The sequence below is a fragment of the Mus caroli genome, unplaced genomic scaffold (assembly GCF_978045245.1).
Source record: "Mus caroli unplaced genomic scaffold, Mus_caroli_1 scaffold_17, whole genome shotgun sequence".
Taxonomy (NCBI): Eukaryota; Metazoa; Chordata; class Mammalia; order Rodentia; family Muridae; genus Mus; species Mus caroli.
Window position 1 is genome coordinate 93,824,494 of NW_028227272.1, and position 20,445 is coordinate 93,844,938.

The 20,445-nt window shown below is 41.4% G+C and overlaps 1 protein-coding gene across 2 annotated transcripts in view; it reads right to left on the reverse strand.

Annotated features, from left to right (window-relative positions):
- Positions 1-20,445, reverse strand: part of Dscam (DS cell adhesion molecule) — a 580,573-nt gene that overhangs the window by 192,477 nt on the left and 367,651 nt on the right. For both annotated transcript variants that reach the window (XM_085832094.1, XM_021184771.3), the window contains exon 10: positions 16,632-16,751. In XM_085832094.1, coding sequence (XP_085688220.1) covers positions 16,632-16,751 — 120 coding nt within the window. The remainder of the gene's footprint in view (positions 1-16,631; positions 16,752-20,445) is intronic.

Here is a 20,445-nt window from a genome sequence, read left to right on the forward strand (position 1 = left end):
ATTAAAAAGAGGCAAAGTAATAGAAAAGAAAGTGCAGCTTTTATGTGTGCAAAGTATGTTCATGAAGCAAAGTGGACACAGAGGAGGAAATGACTAGGTCAGCAAAATTTACCCAGAGTAAAGCCATAAGAACAAAGGGAGGAAATATATGAACTCAGGCAAGATTGCAAAAAATAATTGCATAATCTGAGTAATTACAGACTTAGAAGGAGGAGGGAAGAAATGTCTAGAAAACAATTTGTCTCATTTTTATAAAAATAATTTTTAAATCAGAAAAATTTAATACAACCATCAATTGATTTGATTTTAAACATTTATAGTGCTCCACACTCTAGCAGGGCAGGTAAGTTGCAACTGATTCTGGATTTATCACTGCAAGAGATGGAGTAAGGCCTGATACATCTTTTAAAAGCCTAGTGGCAAGATTTTGCTGAAAGGACCCAAATATAGCTGTCTCTTGTGAGACGATGCCGGGGCCTAGCAAACACAGGAGTGGATGTTCACAGTCAGCTATTGGATGTATCACAGGGCTCCCAATGGAGAAGCTAGAGAAAGTAACCAAGGAGCTAAAGGGATCTGCAACCCTATTGTTGGAACAACATGATGTACTAACCAGAACCCCGGAGCTCTTGTCTCTAGCTGCATATGTATGGAAAGATGGCCTAGTCGGCCATCAATGGAAAGAGAGGCCCATTGGACTTGCAAACTTTATATGCCCCAATATAGGGCCAAAAGAATGGGAATGGGTGGGTAGGGAAGTGGGGGGCGCTATGGGGGACTTTTGGGATAGCATTGGAAATGTAATTGAGGAAAATATGTAATAAAAATATTAAAAATTAAAAAAAAAAGCCTAGTGGGAGGTATTTGCAGGAGGATTTTCAGGGAGTCTGTAGTTCAGGAGTGGAGCCCTTACAAATGGGATCAGTGTCCTTGTAAGAGTGACTGTGGAGAACACACTGTGCACTGTGAGGCCACAGCAAGAAGTCAGGAGTGGGAGTTTTCAGGGGAAAGCCCTCATCAGAATCTGGCTTGCTGGTTGGTGCCTGACTCCGGATGATCAGCCTCCTGAATTAACAGGAGAAAATCATTGAGCAACTTGAGCAAATTCAGTCATCAGAAGAATGAGTACTTTGAGCTGTGAAATAAATCTCAGTAAGTGTTTTAAGATAAAAACAACAGTGTGAGAGATATGTTTGGACAAGCTCCAACTCTCCAAGGGTTTGAAAACTAACACTGTGGCTTTTCTTTCCTTCCCTTTCCTGTTTCCCTTTCCTTCTTTCCTATTTTCCTTCCTTCCTTCCTTCCTTCCTTCCTTCCTTCCTTCCTTCCTTCCTTCCTTCCTTCCTTTTTTCCTTCCTTCCTTCCTTCCTTTTTTCCTTCCTTTTTTCCTTCCTTTTTTCCTTCCTTCCTTCCTTCCTTCCTTCCTTCCTTCCTTCCTTCCTTCCTTCCTTCCTTCCTTCCTTCCTTCCTTCCTTCTTGTTTTTTCAAGACAGGGTTTGACTGTGTAGCTTTCATTGTGCAATAATTCACTCCATAGACCAGGCTGATCTGAACTCAGAGACTGGCCTGCCTCTGCCTCCCAAATGTTCAGGTTACAGGTAAGGATGACCACCACCCAGAACAATGCATTTCTTTCTTTCTTTTGTTAACTCTTTATTGGTTCTTTGTGAGTTTCCCATCATGCACCCCAATCCCATTCATCTTCCCGGCCCCTGGTACCTGCCCTTAACAATGCATTTCTTAACAGTTCATGAGTCAAAGATGAAACTATTAGAAGTGCTAGAGAGAATTTTAAGTTGGATATAGTAAAAATTATATTAAGGTGGCTTAAAGCAACACCTTAATATGTCATGTGTAACATTAAATTCTGTATTAATACTATAGAGGAAAAATAATAGAAATCAAGCATTTTGCTTAAGAAGATACTACAAGAAAAGCAAGCACACACACACACACACACAAATGAGAAGGAAAGAAATTGTAAGGAAGAAAGCTGTCATCAACGAGAAGAAACAGAAAAACACCAGAGAACATCAACAGAGCTAAAGGCTGGTCTTTGGGAAGGACAATAGAATTGGTCAAGAAGACAAGAGAATAAGCAGAAACGATAATTGATTATAATAAAAGAAGCTGCGATTACATTTTTAAAAGGCCTGAAAGTAATGAATAACTTAGTGCCATAAAGTTTAGCAACTTCAATTAGATAGACAAATTTCCTTAAACAATTATCACATTTCATTAATTAATGAAAGATATCTGCTAATTTACCTACACTGATTTTAAACACAAGAACTCTGAATGGTGCTTCATAGTAATTCAGTTAAAAATGAATGGAGTATCCCCCTTTTCTGTGAGAGATTCTAATCCTAATCTGGAGAGATGACAACCTTCAAATTTTCTAGACACACAAAATGGATTTGTGGTTTGGTGACAGAGAAGCTACGCAGTGGCTAATGCCTGGAAAATAGCTATAGGTGCAGTGATGCTAACTTCTAGGCCCTCATCTCTCCTCCCTCCTACGTCTCTTTTCCTAGATGGGAACCGACATGTTGCAAGCCTGCCATCTCATGTCAAGGCTCTGGTAGGAAGGCACAGAGGGCTAACTCTAACCAATCGTCTGTGACAAACTATATCCTGCCAATCAAGACATGAGGGACCATGAAAGCCCTTGATATAATTGTGACCCCAGATGACACTCAATGGTGCTGTTAGAGACCTAATCCAGGGAAGTCGGCTCTGCCTGTATTCCTGACCCACACCTGTGGGGAGATGTAGGAATTACAACCACTCACTTTGAGGGAGATTGTGAAAAGACTTCCTCACAGGGTAAAGTGATGGCTAATGCTCCTGAAATGTAGCTCAGCACATAGTAGGCATACAGCGTTGTTGTGTTGATATTTTAATTGCTACTTGTTGATATTTAGTCATTTGGTGATTATCTGACTTGTTTTAGGGCCAGTGCTATGAACAAATTGACTTCACCCAGCAGTATAGAAGATGTGGAACAATCTTTATGGCTAACATTCTGAACCAAAAGGAGTGTGAGTATACATAATTAAATTGCTGATGAAATAATGATCTGCTTTTACTTCTGAGTGCTGACTTCAGTTTTACTTAAACCCACATTCACTATTAAAGCTCTTGATCTTTGTTAGAATGACACTATCTTGTTTTAACAGGCATCTCTTTAATTTCTACTCATAGGTGATTTTGAGCAGGCTTTTGTAAATTATTCAGCTATTTTACTTACTGTTTGCAAACAATTCCTTCATGCCTTTTGCTCATTTTCTGCTATACTTTTGTCTTCTTAGCATTTCAAAGCACTTCAGGTTTAAGAAAAAGTTACCTTCTTATTTAACAAAATTTACTTTTGATTCCTGTTAGTTTTAATAAGGGTTTGATGGTGAATATTGTGAGAGCTTGATGATGAATATTGCTTCTCTATCATGCTGGAAATGAAACTTTTCTCCTGTGAAAGTAGATTGCATTGTAAAGCATTGGTTTTATGAATTATAAGATAACGTATAGAGAATGTATTCCTTTCTAAAAGGATAAAGGATTTTACTGAAACTTAAAACCAAGAGAATAAGCAGCCTGTGCCTTTATCCCAGTACTTGGGAGGCAGATGCAGGTGGTTCTGTGTGAGTTTCCCAAGGGTTCTTACACACATACTCACACACATACACACACACACACACACAGACACATACACACACATACCTACACACATATACAATCATACACACATACATATACACACATACATTTACATATATACACACACATACACACATGTACACACAGACACATATAGACACACACATATATACATACACACAACACAGACATACATGTACACATATACACATACACAGACACATATGTACACATATACATACAAACACATTCATATAACACAGACACACATATACACATTCACATACACACATTCACATATACACATATACATACATACATACACAGACACATATGTACACATATATACACAAACACATCCACACATACACCCATACACAGACACATATACACATATACATACAAACATATTCAGACACACACACAGAGACACAGAGAGACACACAGGCACACATATACAAACATTCACATACACACAAACATACACACACAGAGACACATATGTACACATATATACACAAACACATTCACACTCACACATACACATGTACACATATACATACAACACATTCACATACACACACAGACACACACACATATATATATATACACACATACACATACAAACATACACACAGACACACATGTACAAACACATTCACGTACACACACAGATACACATATACCAAACACATGCATACACACACAGATAAACACACACACCAGACTAAAAATTAAGACATCTCAAAGAGGTATGGAATTTATAAACTATGTAAAACTTGGTTTTAAAAATTATGAAAATCTAGTGAAATTCTTGTTGGCTTGGAGAAAGGCAGAAGATTGTTCATACCCACAATGCATACTTTTTACTGTCCTCAAAGAATTTTCACTAGAAAAACACTTTAAGTAGTGGAGACATTTATAAAGAAGAATTAAAAAGTAAAATTTACAGCACTGCCATGCTCTCTCAATTGAATGGTGGCAAAGAATGATCTTTTAATTCCTATCTGGATGGATGTGAGCCTGTGCATTATTTAAAAGTCTAATGAAAATGGATTTGAATAACATTAAATCTTTTCTTCATTGGGAAAAAAAATGAGCCCAAGTTGAAGGGACACAGCATGCACAGCTTTGATCAGGCCTGCTACAAGGAGCAAGAGCTTGCTGTTAGCCAGTCTATTCACCAAGAGGACACAAAGGCTGACATTCTTCAGATGTGATAGACGTGGGCTTCACTGAATTCTCAGTCCTCTCCCTCAGAGTAATCACTACTCCACAGGGCAAAGTTTAACCAGTGCGTGCAGTCTGCAAATCAGTAGCTATCTTAGCATAGGGTAAGCAGGTTGGGCAGCAGCTGTTAGTAACAGAGAGCGGCCAACTTTCTGTGGCTAGCTGGGGTTGGGCAGGGATGGTTCTAAACTTCATCACAAGAAATGAAATGTTAAGGCATTTTATAAGTCACAGACTGGATTACCAGTGATTGTAACACACAGAAGACCTCCCCTATTTGCTGGGAAGCTATGCCTCACTGCATGCCCAGGTGCCAAGGTTGTGGGAATCACACATAGGAGAATGACATAGGAGGCAGGTGGCAAACAAGGTACCTGCTTCATAGAGTTCTGAAGTTTTGCTGATCATAGAGAACGCACTTGGCTGAGAGTTGGAAAGCTCTAGATCCCAGTGGCCTCTGACTAAGCCAATGGGGCTTAAAGACAAATGGCTGTTTCTCCTTACATCTTTATACAGAAAATATTTACATCTAAGACAACGAGCTTACAAAAATGTGAATGTAAATACCTACAGTTCATATCTAGAATATATTGTTCAAAGAGCATGTTCATAGCTAGCTATCAAGGTGGAGTGATGGATGAGGTGGATTGAAGCACAGCACAGTGGGAGAGGGAGTCTCTCTGTTCCCTTGACTGTTCTCAATGGAAGGTTGCAAGCAGCTATGCTTTCTCCTCCCTAAGGACCAGAGTGTGTCCCTTTCATCCTAGTGGAGAGAGGTGTTTTCTTGAAGAATGAGTGGTTCTTACTTCAAAGAGAAGGTTCCTTTCCTTTAGAAGAGTTGCTAGGCTCCGAGTGTCCCTCTCTGATGGACTGTATAACATGGAAGTATAAGATGAAATCAGTCTTTTCTCCCCAAGTTGATTTGGGTCATGAAGTTTAACCAGGACCTTGGTGTATTTCTGTCTTGTGAGTGAGGGGCATTGAAAATGACTTGGGAGGAGCAAGGAAGGAGAAGCCACCATTTACTCCACAGGGTGTGCACTGGGACATGGCAGACTCTGGACACAGGATTATTAGTACCATTGAGAACTGCCTGTAAACCATGGCTGCTGACATGGATCTGAGCAGCTTCTCAAGACACTACCCTTGTCAACAACTATAAGACAGCTTTCTTTTTCTCTATCTCTCCCCAGGTGCCATGCTTCCAATTCCCATGGTAAATTCCCTCCTAGCACTGCACTACCTACTAAGTGCAATAGCACCCAGGCAGTTTTCTTTTCCAATGTGAAGTTATGCTGATTGGATACTGCAATCACCCCCTGCCCCTTAATTCTATTTATTTTCTGTGAAAAAAACCTATCCACTGGAGATCATGATACTTCCCTGGAGTCTTCTCTGCGTTTCCTCTGGCTTTGTAGGTTGGGTATAAGTTTGGCACATAGTTGTAATTTTGACCCTAATAGGAAGTAATTGTTCCTTTAACCCTGAGACTCAACACTGTTCTCTGTACTCAACTACCACAAAATTTGCCTGTGAGGTAATCATATTCAGCACTTGCTGATGTGGCCTGGGACACTGCAGGAAGTGGAAGTGGCTAGATATACAGTAGGTATCACCTATGCTTTACAGTGGAACTCTGAGGAGCCATGCATATGAGTCCAATGGCCCAGATCTGCACCACAGCTGTACTGGATAACTTAATGTCAACTTGACACCAGGTAAAATAACCTGAGAGGAAGAAACCCCATTTAAGAAGATTCCTCTGTATGATTGGGCAGAAGCCAAGCCTATAGGTCATTTTCATAGTTAGTGATTGATGGGAGATGACCCAGTCCTTTTTGGATGGTGCTACCCTTAGGCTGGTGGTCTGGGGTTTCATAAGAAAGCAGGCTGAGCAAGCCAGTAAGCAGCACCATTCCATGGCCTTTGTATCAGCTCCTGCCTCCAGGCTCTTGCCATGTTTGAGTTCCTGTTCTGACTTCCTTCAATGGTGAACAGCAATGTGGAAGTTTAAGCCAAAGAAACCCTTCCCTCCTCAAGTTGCTTGTGGTCATGGTGTTTCATTACAGTTATAGGCAATAGAAACAGTAACTATGGCAACATACCTATGAAAGACTCTCCAAATATTTGTATTTGGTATGGCTGCTTCTACCCACAAGAAGACTGCTAGAGACTTCCTGGAGAAAGAACAATGAAGAGAAAAATCTGGAGGAATAGGGAAGAGAAAGGAGGTGGTCTGGAGACTGGGGCTGACTGAGCTGGGAGCCTCACTAGGCTAGGCAACTGCTGAAGATTCCTGGCTTCTGTAGCACCAAGTCTCCACCCACGACAGGAAGAAGACCTTCGTATATGCCAAGTTCCTCTCTCTCTCTTTTCTACTATCAATGGGAGGAGGTAACTACATCAAGCACTCCCTTATTTGTTATGCTTACAGCTCTTTGTAAGAACTCATTGTTTAGTGAGGCCCATGGTTCCTCCACTTGGCAAGCAAACATGGTGGCCTTTGCTATATGTTAGGATTCACACTGGGTTTTCAAGTTAGTTTTCTTCTGGAGTTTTAGAGAGATATAACTTTCTCCTGTTTAGATTCTTGAGACATCTTGCTCGTGGGTTGACATGAAGAGGGAAATGGGTTTCTGATGATGGGATGCAAAGTGTGGTCAGGCCTCAGGTGGGCCATACTTCATGAGTGTAGAAATGTGTATGTAACCCTTAACAATTTTTATAGGGTGGATAGACAACACAGAAAACCATAACTTCCAGCACCAAATAGGGACGGACTCTATATCCTTCCAGGGAGAGCTAGGGTTGGAGAGAATAAGACCTGAGGTGAATGACTGTAAGAGCTGGAAGGACAAGGGGAAGGGTGAGAAAGAAGTCCAGCTCTAGAGAAACAGACAGGAAAGGGAGGGTCCCTGACAAAAAGTGCTCAAGGGACAAAGGGTCACAGTTTCAGAAGACCAGAGCCCATCCTTCTTAGGAAGGTACAAACTGGGGAAGGATAGCATAAAAGTAGAAGCAGAAAGCTGGCTGATTTGCTTCATCAATACCCAGGAAGTAGAAAGAGAGCAGAAAGGGGGAATCAGACTATAAGCCCCCAAAACTTATCTCCAGTGACAGACTCCTTCCAGCAAGGCTCCCTTTCCTCATGCTTACATCCTCCCCAAAGAGCACCACCACCTGAGGACCAAGTGTCCAGGTACATGGGCCTGTGAGGGACAGTTCACATCTAGTCCATGGCATCATCACAGTTTGAACATTGTGTGCGTGCTGAGGAGAAGAGACATGGGAGTCTAAAAGAAGGCTGTGGTGATCTCCTTTATCAAGAGCAGGGAGATGGGAGCACTACAGAAAGTCAGGGTCAAGGGGCCATTGGTGGCAAGACCTTTTACTCAGAAAAACAGAAAGAGATAAAACTGTAGGCAGTAGCTGTTGTACACACACCCTCAAAAACAATGGGGGCAGGGGTCCAAATGTCAGTGCCTAAATAGAAATGCCATCTATACCACCATATAAAGTCTGTCTGCTCTAAGGATTCACTGGTCTTTGAGCCAACCTGGAAACATCTCAGTCTCCAAGTTTTCTAGAATCAATGTTCACAAATGTTATTTCTTTGATTAAATCATTTGTGTAGAAGGAAAACAAAAACAAAGTAAAAGAGGTCAGATGAGACAACCGAGGTGTATTTGAAAATGAGTGAGGTGGGGCAGAGACATCATTAGGGTGTCAGCTCTGTCAGCGACACTGCCTGGGCAAGAATGGGTGGCTCAGTTTAACAGAGAAAGGACTAACGCAGAGTCTTGTGTTCACTTGCTGTAACCCAGGTTACATACTGACTTAAGCCAGAGAGAAGAGCTAGCTTACTCATGAGTGATGCTATGCATCTGGATAACCACAGAGCAAAGATCAACTCTGGCCACAAGCATAATGACAGGTGGTATGTGCTGAGTAACTGCCGTCAGACACTGGAACAAATGCTTTCTATGATTTTTCTCAATAGATCACCACTTTCCACCCCAAGTGGTGATAGAGTTTTCTTTTGACACCTTGGCCTCCTACAACATACTAGGTAGCCTTGGACTTGTGGTTAATTCCATGCTGCACTTGGCTCTAAGCATCAGCATTGCATTGATCTCTTTATTCTGTTTTGCATCAGAGGAAACAGGCCCATGGTTTATAGGCAGGGGACACAGCAGACAGTGCTGAGCTAGATATTTTTGACTGATGTTGTTTGTCTATTCTCTTAGACCCTTGCATCATTCCCTTTTCTAAAATAAAATTCAAAGCTAATGACACTTTACATATAAGCAGAAGGGTTTTGGATTGGAGAAAAGAGGCATAGATCAGTGTTCCTTTCTACTTCCTGGGAGTTGCATGGAAGCAGATGGAAGAAAGAATGGTGGAAACTAAAAGGTCAGTTTGGAGAGAAAAGGCTATCATGAGATGATAAAATGGCAACAGTGTGACCACCCATGTATTTGTCAATGATAAAATGGCAACATTGTGACTGTTCATGTGTACTGTCAATGATAAAATGGCAACAGGGTGACCATCCATGTGTATTGTCAATTAAAAAATGGCAACAGTGTAACCATTCATGTATATTGAGCAGAGCTGCAGGTAGTGAGACAGGAACAACAAGGTGGGGTCAAATGGTATGAGGCAAATCTACCTTAAGGGGTAGTGTGCACAGGCCAGGTTTGAGCTTTAGAGTCATGAGGGACCACGTGCTTGTGTCAAGCAATTTCTTTCTAGTCACATGGACTTTCTTCTAGTATTTCTAAGGATTCCAAGGTCTAAGAAAGGTGCTATAGTAAAAAAAAAAAAGGAAGAAAGAAATTTTTAAAAACAGTTCAATTGAGAATGTCTCATAAGAAAAAAATGTGACTTAGATATGTACTAGTAGTCATTAGTGTATAAAAAGTGAATTGTTGGCCATTAAAGCTGTAGGAAGAAAGCAGAGAGCAAAATGATAAGGTGAAAGACAAGTTGAAGAGTTCACAAAGAACAGAGGTTTTGTTAGAGAGAAAGAATGGAAATTGGAAAATATCCAACAAATTAAAATGAGAACACATGAACAATATATCAGAGAGAGAAATGACAGCTACCGGTGACAGAGGATAAGGTCACCAGTGGAACTGGAGAGTGTGAAGAAGAGGGCTGAAGAGCATGAATAGAACAGATTTATATATAACAAAAAATTCACTAAGAAATCTAGGAACAAAAAAATGACATCAAATAGGCACACTGCACCTACAAGAATGCAAGTCCATATGAGCAGCACCAGGGAACACACTATAAACATACTGACTTCACTGACTCTGCAGTGTCTGCCAGAAATAGCCTAAGTCTCTCCAAAAGGCAAACAAGGTAGCCACAGCCTCTTCCATGAAAGGGTATGAGCCCCCAACTTCCTAAAAGGCAAATGGTGCTTTGTGGGTAAAAATGCAGAAGAAACAGCTTGGGGCTGTGGAGAACTGAAGCTGGGCCTGTGCTGGAGGGTAAGATGAAGAAGAGGGGACACTGATGAGGGGAATGTGCTTGTCAGAAAGAAAGAAAATGGAGAGAAGAGGTGGAGGAGCAGAGACGGAGACATACAGATGGAGATGGAGATAAAAAGTCAGACAGAGAGAGAAAGAGAGAGAGACAGAGACAGAGACAGAGAGACAGACAAGAGATAGACAGAGAGAAAAACAGACAGACAGATGGAGGGAGAGTCAGACAGACAGACAGAAAGGGAGAGAGGGAGAGAAAGAGACAGACAGACAGACAAAGACACTCAGAGAGGGAGTCAGATATTGTATACGTATACATATACGTATATGTATACATACACATATACACATACACACATATGTATGTATGTATATATATATATATATACATATATACACATACACACACACATTCATACATATGTACATAGAGGGAGGAGAGGCAGAGATAGACAGAGGAGAAAGGAAGAGACAGATAGAGAGGGAGACAGACAGACATAGGTATACAGAGAGGAGACAGACAGACAGACAGAGAGACAGAGACAGGGAGAGAAGAAAAGGAGTCAACATATACATACATACATACATACATACATACATACATACATACATAAACATATACATACACACATACATAGACACAGAGACATATAGTGAGAGACAGAGAAGGAGGGAGGAGAGGAGAGAAAGAGTGATAAAGGAAGAGAACAGGAAAAGGAAGGAGAGATGGCTGGGAGAAAGGGAGATGGGAGGTGCATGGGAAGGGACAAGGGAAGGAAGACAGGAAGGGAGGGCACTTAGGACCTCAGCCATCACTGCTTATTATGGAAACTCATGGCTTGTACTGCAAAGAGAAACTCCATTCTTCCCAGGCTGAGATCTGCTCCTTGGATGGTCCATCTTAGTAAATGGCATCTCTCTTCCTTTCAGTGCTCATGGCAAAGGCCTGTACACAGTTCCAGCTCCCTCCTCTCCCTCACTGGCACCTGCAGTCTGCCAGGTAAAGGAAACCAACTTCCAACCCCCTGTCCTTCTACCTAACTCCAAGCCTCATTGTGACAAATGGTTCTGAGCAAGTCTAGTGTGTTTCCTGCCTTCTTCCCATCTGCTTTGGACACACCAGCACCAGTGTGGCCCTGTTATGGTGTCAGTCAGTTCACCAGTTCACACTTTTTCTGCAGCACTGTGCTACCTGCCTCTAACTTTGCAGAACACAGAGTGCATTAAGGCCACCAACACAGGGGCCCATACATGCAGGCAAAGTCGTGTGTCAATCACAGTGATTGACAGAGCAGTCTAACTACCTACACAATATCCTGTCATTGACTTTGCACCGGATACCATGTTCCCCTTGAGGTTTCTGGAACATCCCAAGCATTACACCTGCGATGGCTAATTTTGATTGTCAACTAAAACCCCAGGCCTCTGGGCAGGCTTGTAAGAGATTTTCTTGGTCAGATTATTTTAAGTGGGAAACCCCACCCTAAATTGGCTCACATCTCCTGGTGGCAGCTTATATAAAATGGAGATGGAAGAAGGGAGCCTTTACTTTTTCATTACTTGCTCTCACTCTCACTGTTAAGTTCAAATACCCTGTCGCTGAGGCATCCCTTTGCTGGCATTAGAACCCAATACTTAAGGATTCCAGCTTAGACTGAAGACCAGATAAGACATCCAGTCCTCCCATAGACTGAATTCTCAGCCTTAGGTAGTAAGGCAACCAGTATTGGGCTAAGCAGATTATACCCTGTAAGCCACTCTAATAAACCCCACAACTATGTGTAATATCTTATATTGTTTTATTATATATATATTATATATAATATAGTCATATAATTCAAAGCAATGGAAAGCAAAATAAGACAGTACTCCTAGCAGAACTTTAATGGTCAGTTCTTCATCTTTGCATATATGAACAGCTCACCTCATCTCTTTCATGCCTTGGGTAAATTCCCAGATCCTGATCCTCCTTGGTAATGTTAATTTAAATGCAGACTCCTTCCTATTTACCCATTCTCAGGCATCCTCAGACCTTTGTCTTTGGACGTCCTGGATGACAGAGAATCCATGGGCAGCTGATGAGAGCATGGAACACCCAGGATCTGCTCTCTGGCATTAGCAGCCTTCCTTCAGCTCCTGGGAAGCTCACAGGGGATCAAGCTAGTCTCGGAGACAGTGACCTAAAGCTATTTCCTTCTAGTATAAAAGGGGAGCGTGCAAAGACTATTTAGCTGTGGGCTAGAGGAAGCACAGCTCACCAAGCCACTGAGCCTAGGTTTTGAAGACTTGTAGGTAAGATATGTCTTTTGTGCAAAAGGCAATACCAGGAGGTGGAATGCAATGTCCTATGCTTTGTATCTTCAGAACTAAGTTATTTTTTCAGCCAAGGCTGTTTAATTTCTCCTGTAACTATCCTAAGTTGCTGGAGTCCACTTATGGATTATCAGTCCAGGGATCAGTTGCTGCAGCCTTCTGGGTCAGAGCTGGGTTGATTTACCTGCATTTGTTCTGTCATTTTTAAAAAATTGATATATGTTTATTTTATGTGCATGAGTATCTATGAACCTGTGCATCATCTTTGTGCTTGGTGCCCTCAGGGTCAGAAGAGGCTTCAGATTGCCTGGAAGTGGAGCTGCATGTGGTTGTGAGACACCTTGTGTGTGCTGGGAACTGACCTGAGTCTTCTGGAAGAGAACCTAGCTCTTAACCTTTGAACTATCCTTCCAGCCCTGCTCTCTGTCATATTTCAGGGCACTGGATTTTTGCCACCCACCCTCCTACTCACTATCATGACTATTTGAAACATATTTCATTATCAACATAATTTGTAATGTATCATCTTTATTGCTTCACTAAAATAATAATGCAAAAAATTCTTCTGTGAGATTGAAAACCAGTAAGAATCAGGTATAAAATGCAGCATCATTTTGGGCTCTGGGGAGCAGGGACTTCACATGAAGGAACTCTGTGCAAATGTATAAAAAGCTGGCAAACCGTCAATGTGTCTAAAAGCTATAAAAATTGTTTACTCTTTGAGTCTGCAATTCTACTTACAGAAAATAATCCCAGGGGAAAAATAAACACATCTACAACGATCGATGTAATGGAACACAGTATGACATTTTCTAAGAATAAAGAGCCAAAGAAAAGCAAAATACAGTGGAGTGCCAGATATGCCTGAAACCTGGTAAGATACCATGCTATGGCAGGGTAGCATACCTAAGTACAACAAAGCTTGCTGATTCCTTTGTGATGGGGGTGAGCTGGTCAGGGGGCCAAGGGGATGCTAGCATGGCTAAGTAGTGATGCAGTTCTGGAAAGATCTTTAAGGGAGCAGACCCAGGTCAGAGAACCTTCCTCCATGAGAATGTGGCAGTTGCTCCTAGCCTGGGAGTCCTCTCTTGAGCATTCGAGAAGGTTAGGGAAAATGGCAGACCTCTCCTAAGGGTTTGGGGTTGGGGCCTCTGGTAACTTAAATTTGTGATGACATAGATACGACTAGAGTATATCATGTCGAGTGAACACAGACAGACCAGGAGAGTTTCATAGGACTTCATCTAGTTGTGTAATATAACACAGCTGACTCAGTAGAATAGAAACGTAGAGTAGTGGGCATCAGAGGCTCGGGGGAGGCCAGGACAAGGCTGGACAATGGATTGCAGATGTGACTGAAAGGAGAAGTACATTTGGCTTTCGGTTTCACTGCAGGGCTACTCCATAGCAACAAACTACAGTGTATTTCAGAGCAACTAGGAGAAAGGACTTTTGAATGTTCTCATTACAAGGAAAGAATGGGCAGTATAACAGTTTCTCTAATATGACTTTGACAATGCACAAAGAGCACATACTGTGTGACGTCATCCATTCGTCAAAAGCAAAATAGGAATCTAGTGCTGGAATCTCTATATAAGGGGAAGAGTAACCTTTATCATTGTAAACATTTTTCCTCTCTCTCTCTCTCTCTCTCTCTCTCTCTCTCTCTCTCGCTCTCTCTCTCTCTCTCTCTCTCTCTCTCTCTCTCTCTCTCTCTCTCTCTCTCTCCATTCTTTAAGACTGAGTTTATCCATGTAGCTCTGACTGTCCTGAAACTCTGTAGATCAGGCTCACCTTAAAGCTCATTCTATAGATCAGGCTAGCCTTGAACTCAGAGACCTGCCCTCCTCTGCCTCTTAAATACTGGGATTAGAGGTGTGCACCACTACATCCAGCCTGTAAACTTCATCTGAACGCTGGCAGTCATTAACCATCCCTGCTGATGTGTTACTATAAACTCTACATAGACATGTCAAAAGACATGGAAAACATCATTATTTGATGCCATAAAAAGAGATCATAACATACTATTGACTGGAAAATCATGATTACAAGTCAGAGGTGATCAGATGTTAAAAACCATACCTGCACATCTGCCACTGGGAACTAGCCAGACACCCCAGACTAAAAGTAACAGCAACCTTTTCCTGTTATTTATTTATTTATTTATTTATTTACTTATTTACTTATTTGTCATCTTGCTATTTGTGAGGTGTTTCACACTTTAAAGACTTGTTTTCATGGTTTCTTTTTTCCCCATCAATAATCTAAATTTCCATATGAAATTTATAGATGAAGAAGCTACCATGATTTAATGTGAGTATCAGTGACAGGAAAAGATAAAATATGGGTACCATCTTTAGCAAATATGGGGCTATACAGTGGGCATTCACAAACAGATAATATGCATAGATAGACAAACGAACATCAAGCCTTGGAGAATCCCCAAAGGGGGAGCAGAAATGTCAGGTAACAAAGAATGAAATATTTTAAGCAGTATTAGTAATCTGAATATGCAAGTTTTAATTTTTCACTCTCAAGAGCATGATAACACAAGGAAGAAGATCTTATCTACTGAAGAGAGAAGGAGACATACCCTTTGGGGGCAAAGTCCCCTTGGGTAAGACAGACTAAGAGTCTTGCATGGAGTCATGCTGGCTCAGTGTTCGGAAGTTACCTATACAAAATAATTACTCATATGCTCAACGAGCTGCATGAATAGTGCTCTGTTGCAGGGGTCTTCACAAGGGCAAAAGCCTGGAGACAGCATTAGGGTGAAGCAGAGAATGTGTCGAGTGGTAACATTGAAAATAATTTTGATGGTAAATGCCACAGAAAATGTTCATGTTGTCAAATATGCTGAGGATAGGAGCTAAACTAAATTTGTTCTGATTTTTTTTCATTTAAATACAGTAACACAATATGGGGCTCTAGATATGGCTTCAAGTAAGGCTCAGGGAAAGAGATTCGAAGTAGCAGTTTTTGTCTTTCAACAAGGTGATTCCAACAGGTGGAAGAAGATCTACAACAGGGAAGGTTTATTGTTTTGTTTTTTTAAAATTAGTTCTCTTGTTCTCCCAGTCACTATCTAAAGCCCCTTTGCTATGCCAGCCAATCTACACCAGGAAGATGGTGGTACATTCACCATTTGCTTTGCCTTCTATTGTGGTTGAGTTCATAGGAAGAAAATACTTTTATTGTAAAGAAGAAAACCTAGAACGCAAGTTGTGGTTAAGTGAGCAGGGAAACAAACATACACATGGTAATCAATGATGATTGACACATCTTTCCCACTGGGGGAAGAGTGTGATTGGCCAACGGACTGGTTCATCTCCCTCAGGAGATGGCATTACCATTGGCTTCCAAGTCATACATTGTAATTTAACAAATGCTCACTATGTAATCTACAAATGGGATGAGCTGTCACTCTCTTGAGGAGGAGGCATGGCGTGTTAGTTGTGGAAGCAGAGACCCTAGCCACTATCTCAGGACTGCTGTTGAAAGCAGCACCCTTGGATGATCATATGTAGCATTATACATTATCCAGACAAATATAAAAGAATCAATTATCTTAACTCTAGCCGCTGAAAAGCACAAAGTGCCAGGCACTAAGGAATAATTTCCATCAGTGAATAATTCTAACACTGGTGCCTCCCTCCTTATATTTGTGTTGGCAGGAGCCCAACACAACCATGGTCACAATATAGACAAGAAGGAAGTATTTCTCCAGGGGCTGAAATCTGTCTTTCCAGGGACATGTTAGGGGCACTTTCATCATTTGAATTATAAGTCCTGCGTTATCTACTGGGATGTATCCAAGATGGCTTAGGGTGAGGGAGGATAATATATTCACCTTCAAATAGCTCCAAAAGGACAAAATTGTTGACAACACACTGTATGTTTAGCACACAACAGACAGTTCAATCAACTTCATACCTTTTGAGAATTTCCACACAATTGTAGGCACAGGATAACCCTCCGCAGAGCAATTGAGAATCACTGCTTTGCCATAGATCCCGTCCTGGTCCCGGGGCTGTACCACGAACTTAGGGGGAACTGAAAAGAGAGATGTTGTCATTCAGAGAGGGCCACTGATTAAATCTGTGATCTTATAAAACAATTCTCTCTGTAAACCTTCAAGTAAGAAGAATGCTTCACACAAATACAAAGACAATAGCCATGTTGGCAGCTCAGGATCAATGGAAGAAACAGTTTAGGTGCTGGTGGGTCTTCTACAAATTGGTTTTAGTGGAAAGGTTTTTTAGTAGGGAAATTGCTCTTTCATAGATATGTGGGCATGTGATACTCAATTTTGTCAGGGATTTACTCCATACAGAATAGAATCACAGACAGTATATAAAAGAAGAAGTAAAGTATATGATGTTCCTAAAATTGTACTTATAAAGGATGAGTGTTTTCTTGGTTAAGGACTGTTCAGTCTTGGTGAATTTCTTCTAGCAGAAGATGGAAGTGCTGACAAGTACTTTCCCCAGAGGTAGCAAAGAGCGTGGTATGGTGATGAACTTTGCCCCGGATCTCACCAGGACACATTAGTCACTCTTCCAGATATGTCATCACCAGGCAGGAGCAAAGTATAACTACAGAGACTGTTTAATGGGGGGGTGCCAGAATCACTCTAGTGTCCTCACAAAACCCACGAAATTCAGAACCTGGTTGTGTAGTGAATTCTGTGAGGTGCTTCCCTCTCATATATTATCCCTGGATAGATCCATCCCAACCTATAGCATATTCAATTGTCTGCTTACATTGCTTTGTGCTAAACTGGTAGTAGTGTTTGAGTGTTAATGAACAGGTCACCAGTCTTCTACAAATTGTGGCATCTGAAAGTGGCCTAATCTCAGCACATTTCAAGCAGACTGGAGACGCCCATGGAGGGACTCTCAGTGAGATAGCCATGCATCACTAAGATTAAACATACAACATACGGATGTGTTCCCTTCCTTCCCACATCTGGCAAAATCAATCTCACTAGTTTTAGATTCTGTAGTTTCTAATGTTGAGATACATGTATGGACCTTGGTGCTGCAGACAGATGGGAATTCCAGCTGGCACATGAAATGGACTGAGGAGGTGCCTAGGATCTCACTGAAATAAGCAGCTTAGAAGCATGTTGAAATGATGCAAGCCACAGTGAAGATCAGTTGGCCCAAGAAGTAACCAAGAATGGGGTGGGGTGGGGGGAATCTATCCAGACTAGAGAAGCAGCTGGAGATGAAATTCAGGCTGTGTGTTTCTGTTTTTTTTCATCCAGCTTTTTGTAGAACACATTAAACATGGAGAGGTAACAGTGCTGAGGAAGAACACAGCCCAGATGAACACCTCAGTCTCGGGTTCCAACCTTCTATATAAATTACAAAATGACTTGACTTCCCAATATGTAAATTAGGGATAATTGTGGTACCCATTTCACAAGACTACCATGGGGAGAAATCGAGTTGAGATTCAGAACGTTAGCACTTTGTTGGAAAAAAGAAAGGATTCTAGGAGTCAATTCATTTAGTAAACTCAGATCCCCAGCTTTGAAGTAAACGCTCTATTCAGCAATCAGATCTGGAACATTTGTAAACTGCCCAATGATTTCACTTCAGATAATTAATATTTTGAGAATAATGCATTCAATTCAGATGTATATATACTTGGAATAAATTAATAAAAGTTGAGTGCCTTAAGGCCAGGAGATATTTCTTGGAAAATAAGAGATTTTTTTCTTCCCTCCCTTCTTCTTACCATTCCTCTATCTTTCATTCCTCCCTCCTTCCTCTGTCTTTCCTCCCCTCCTTCTTTCTTTTTCCCTTCCCTTTGTAAAAATATTACTTTTTAAAAATTTTATATCTGTGGGCATTTTGCTTGCGTGCCATGTGTGCACTGACCAAGTAGGTCAGAAGAGGACATGGGATCCCTGGAATTGGAATAACAGATGATTGTGAGCTGTCCTGTGGGTGCTGAGAATTGAACCTGGGTCTTTTGGAAGAGCAACCAGTGTCCTTAGCTGCTCAGCCATCTCTCCAGCTTCTGTTGTTAGAGTTTTCTGAGATAATGTCTTGCTATATAGCTCAAGTTGGCCCCAAATTTTTGACCCTCCTACTTCTGTCTCCCAAATTGAAGGATGACAAGGAGTTCCACCATATGTACCACCACCCCACCCCAAATTTTCTAATGAAGATGATCAACAACCATCAGGGTAGATTCAAAATTTTAAACATCATACTAGACTCACTGTCCATGGTATGAGAGGCAAATCTGTAGCTAATTCTGCCAAGAGGAAGAGCTGCTTCTTCACTGGGTGAGACACCCAGCTACACATTCTCAGTTATCACTCATCCATAGTCCTCTACTCAACTTGGCTCTAAGCTTAAAAAAAAATATGCTCAAAAATGAATCAAAAATGTCTATATGGGCTATTAACACATGGTAAGGATAATATAGTTATAGATGGAAATGGTCCCTTGATTGGTAGAATAATCCTCCTAAATTATCAAGAATATTTTTAGATACTGGCAAGGATATCCTGTGGGTTCCCCAAGTAGACTTTTATCTCTTATAATAGAATCCCCTCTTCTAGTCCCATATTGGTACATGCTTTCATAAAATCCCAAGACACAAATGAGCAGGCTTCTGAATTTTTATGGGAAAGAGAATATTTAATGGCTCAGTTTTATCCACTATTCATATGCAGTGCTACTTCAGACAACATTGAAGAAAATATATATCACCGAGCACATAACTAAGCCACATCTTAACACATCCCATCACATGGAGGATGGGAACCTCATGGGTTTGAGGTGGAGTCTTGAGCTTTGCCTTTCTTATGAGCTCCCAGGTGATCCTAAGGCTGCCAGTCCAGATGTCATCCTTTAATAATCCTTGTTCTGAATGGCTCCTTAGAAAGCACCGGGTATGAAGGAGCTGTAGCTGACCACAATGGCAGCTCATGCATTAAAGCAACTTTTACTGCTTCCTGCTTTCTTTGATCTTCCTTCATCTTTCCTCTTTCTCTGGAATACAGGATTTACATCTCAACTAAGTGGTTTGCAGCCAGTTCTGATTGCACTCTGCTCTCAAGAGAAATAAAGCTATGTAAGGTGAGGATAATATTGTCTCTTATCTCAAATGATCTCCATTTGTCATTTATGCCTGGTGTCATTTCTGTTACCAGTGCCCCATTTGAATCTCTTCTCCACCCAGTAATGTAAAGGTTGCTTGGGAAACCATCACATGCTCTCACGGGCCCTTGGCCATGCCCAGGTCCCTACACTGCTTTGTAGGCTCTTAGCAACCTCCCTCACACACACACAAACCCGCCCCATACCTGCAGGCTTTTTTGAAGCCATTCCAAAGCTATTCCCATTCACTAGTTCTCAGGATGGTCTTGCTTGAGTCTTTATACTCCCTTCTGTGCCTTTGTTTGATGCATTCCTATTTGTCATTTCTTCTGCCTCAGCTGAAAGCTAATTTAACCAGGTACCTTTCCTGATGCTTTAGTGGAGACTGAGACTTCTCTGAATCCTCCCCAAACCCCACTCCCCAAGCCTTTGTTACAACTGCTAGGTATTGCTTGTCTAATTGCCTGTCTCCCATATCAGGCTCTGCACCTTGTGATAAAAGAATTCAGGTGCAGGGACTTGGGTGTCATTTTGATCACATTCAGGACATTCACTGCTCTTAGGGGAGCTACGGCCTCTTCCAGTAACCATATGCTCCAGCCAAAACTCTTGGTATTTTCATGTGA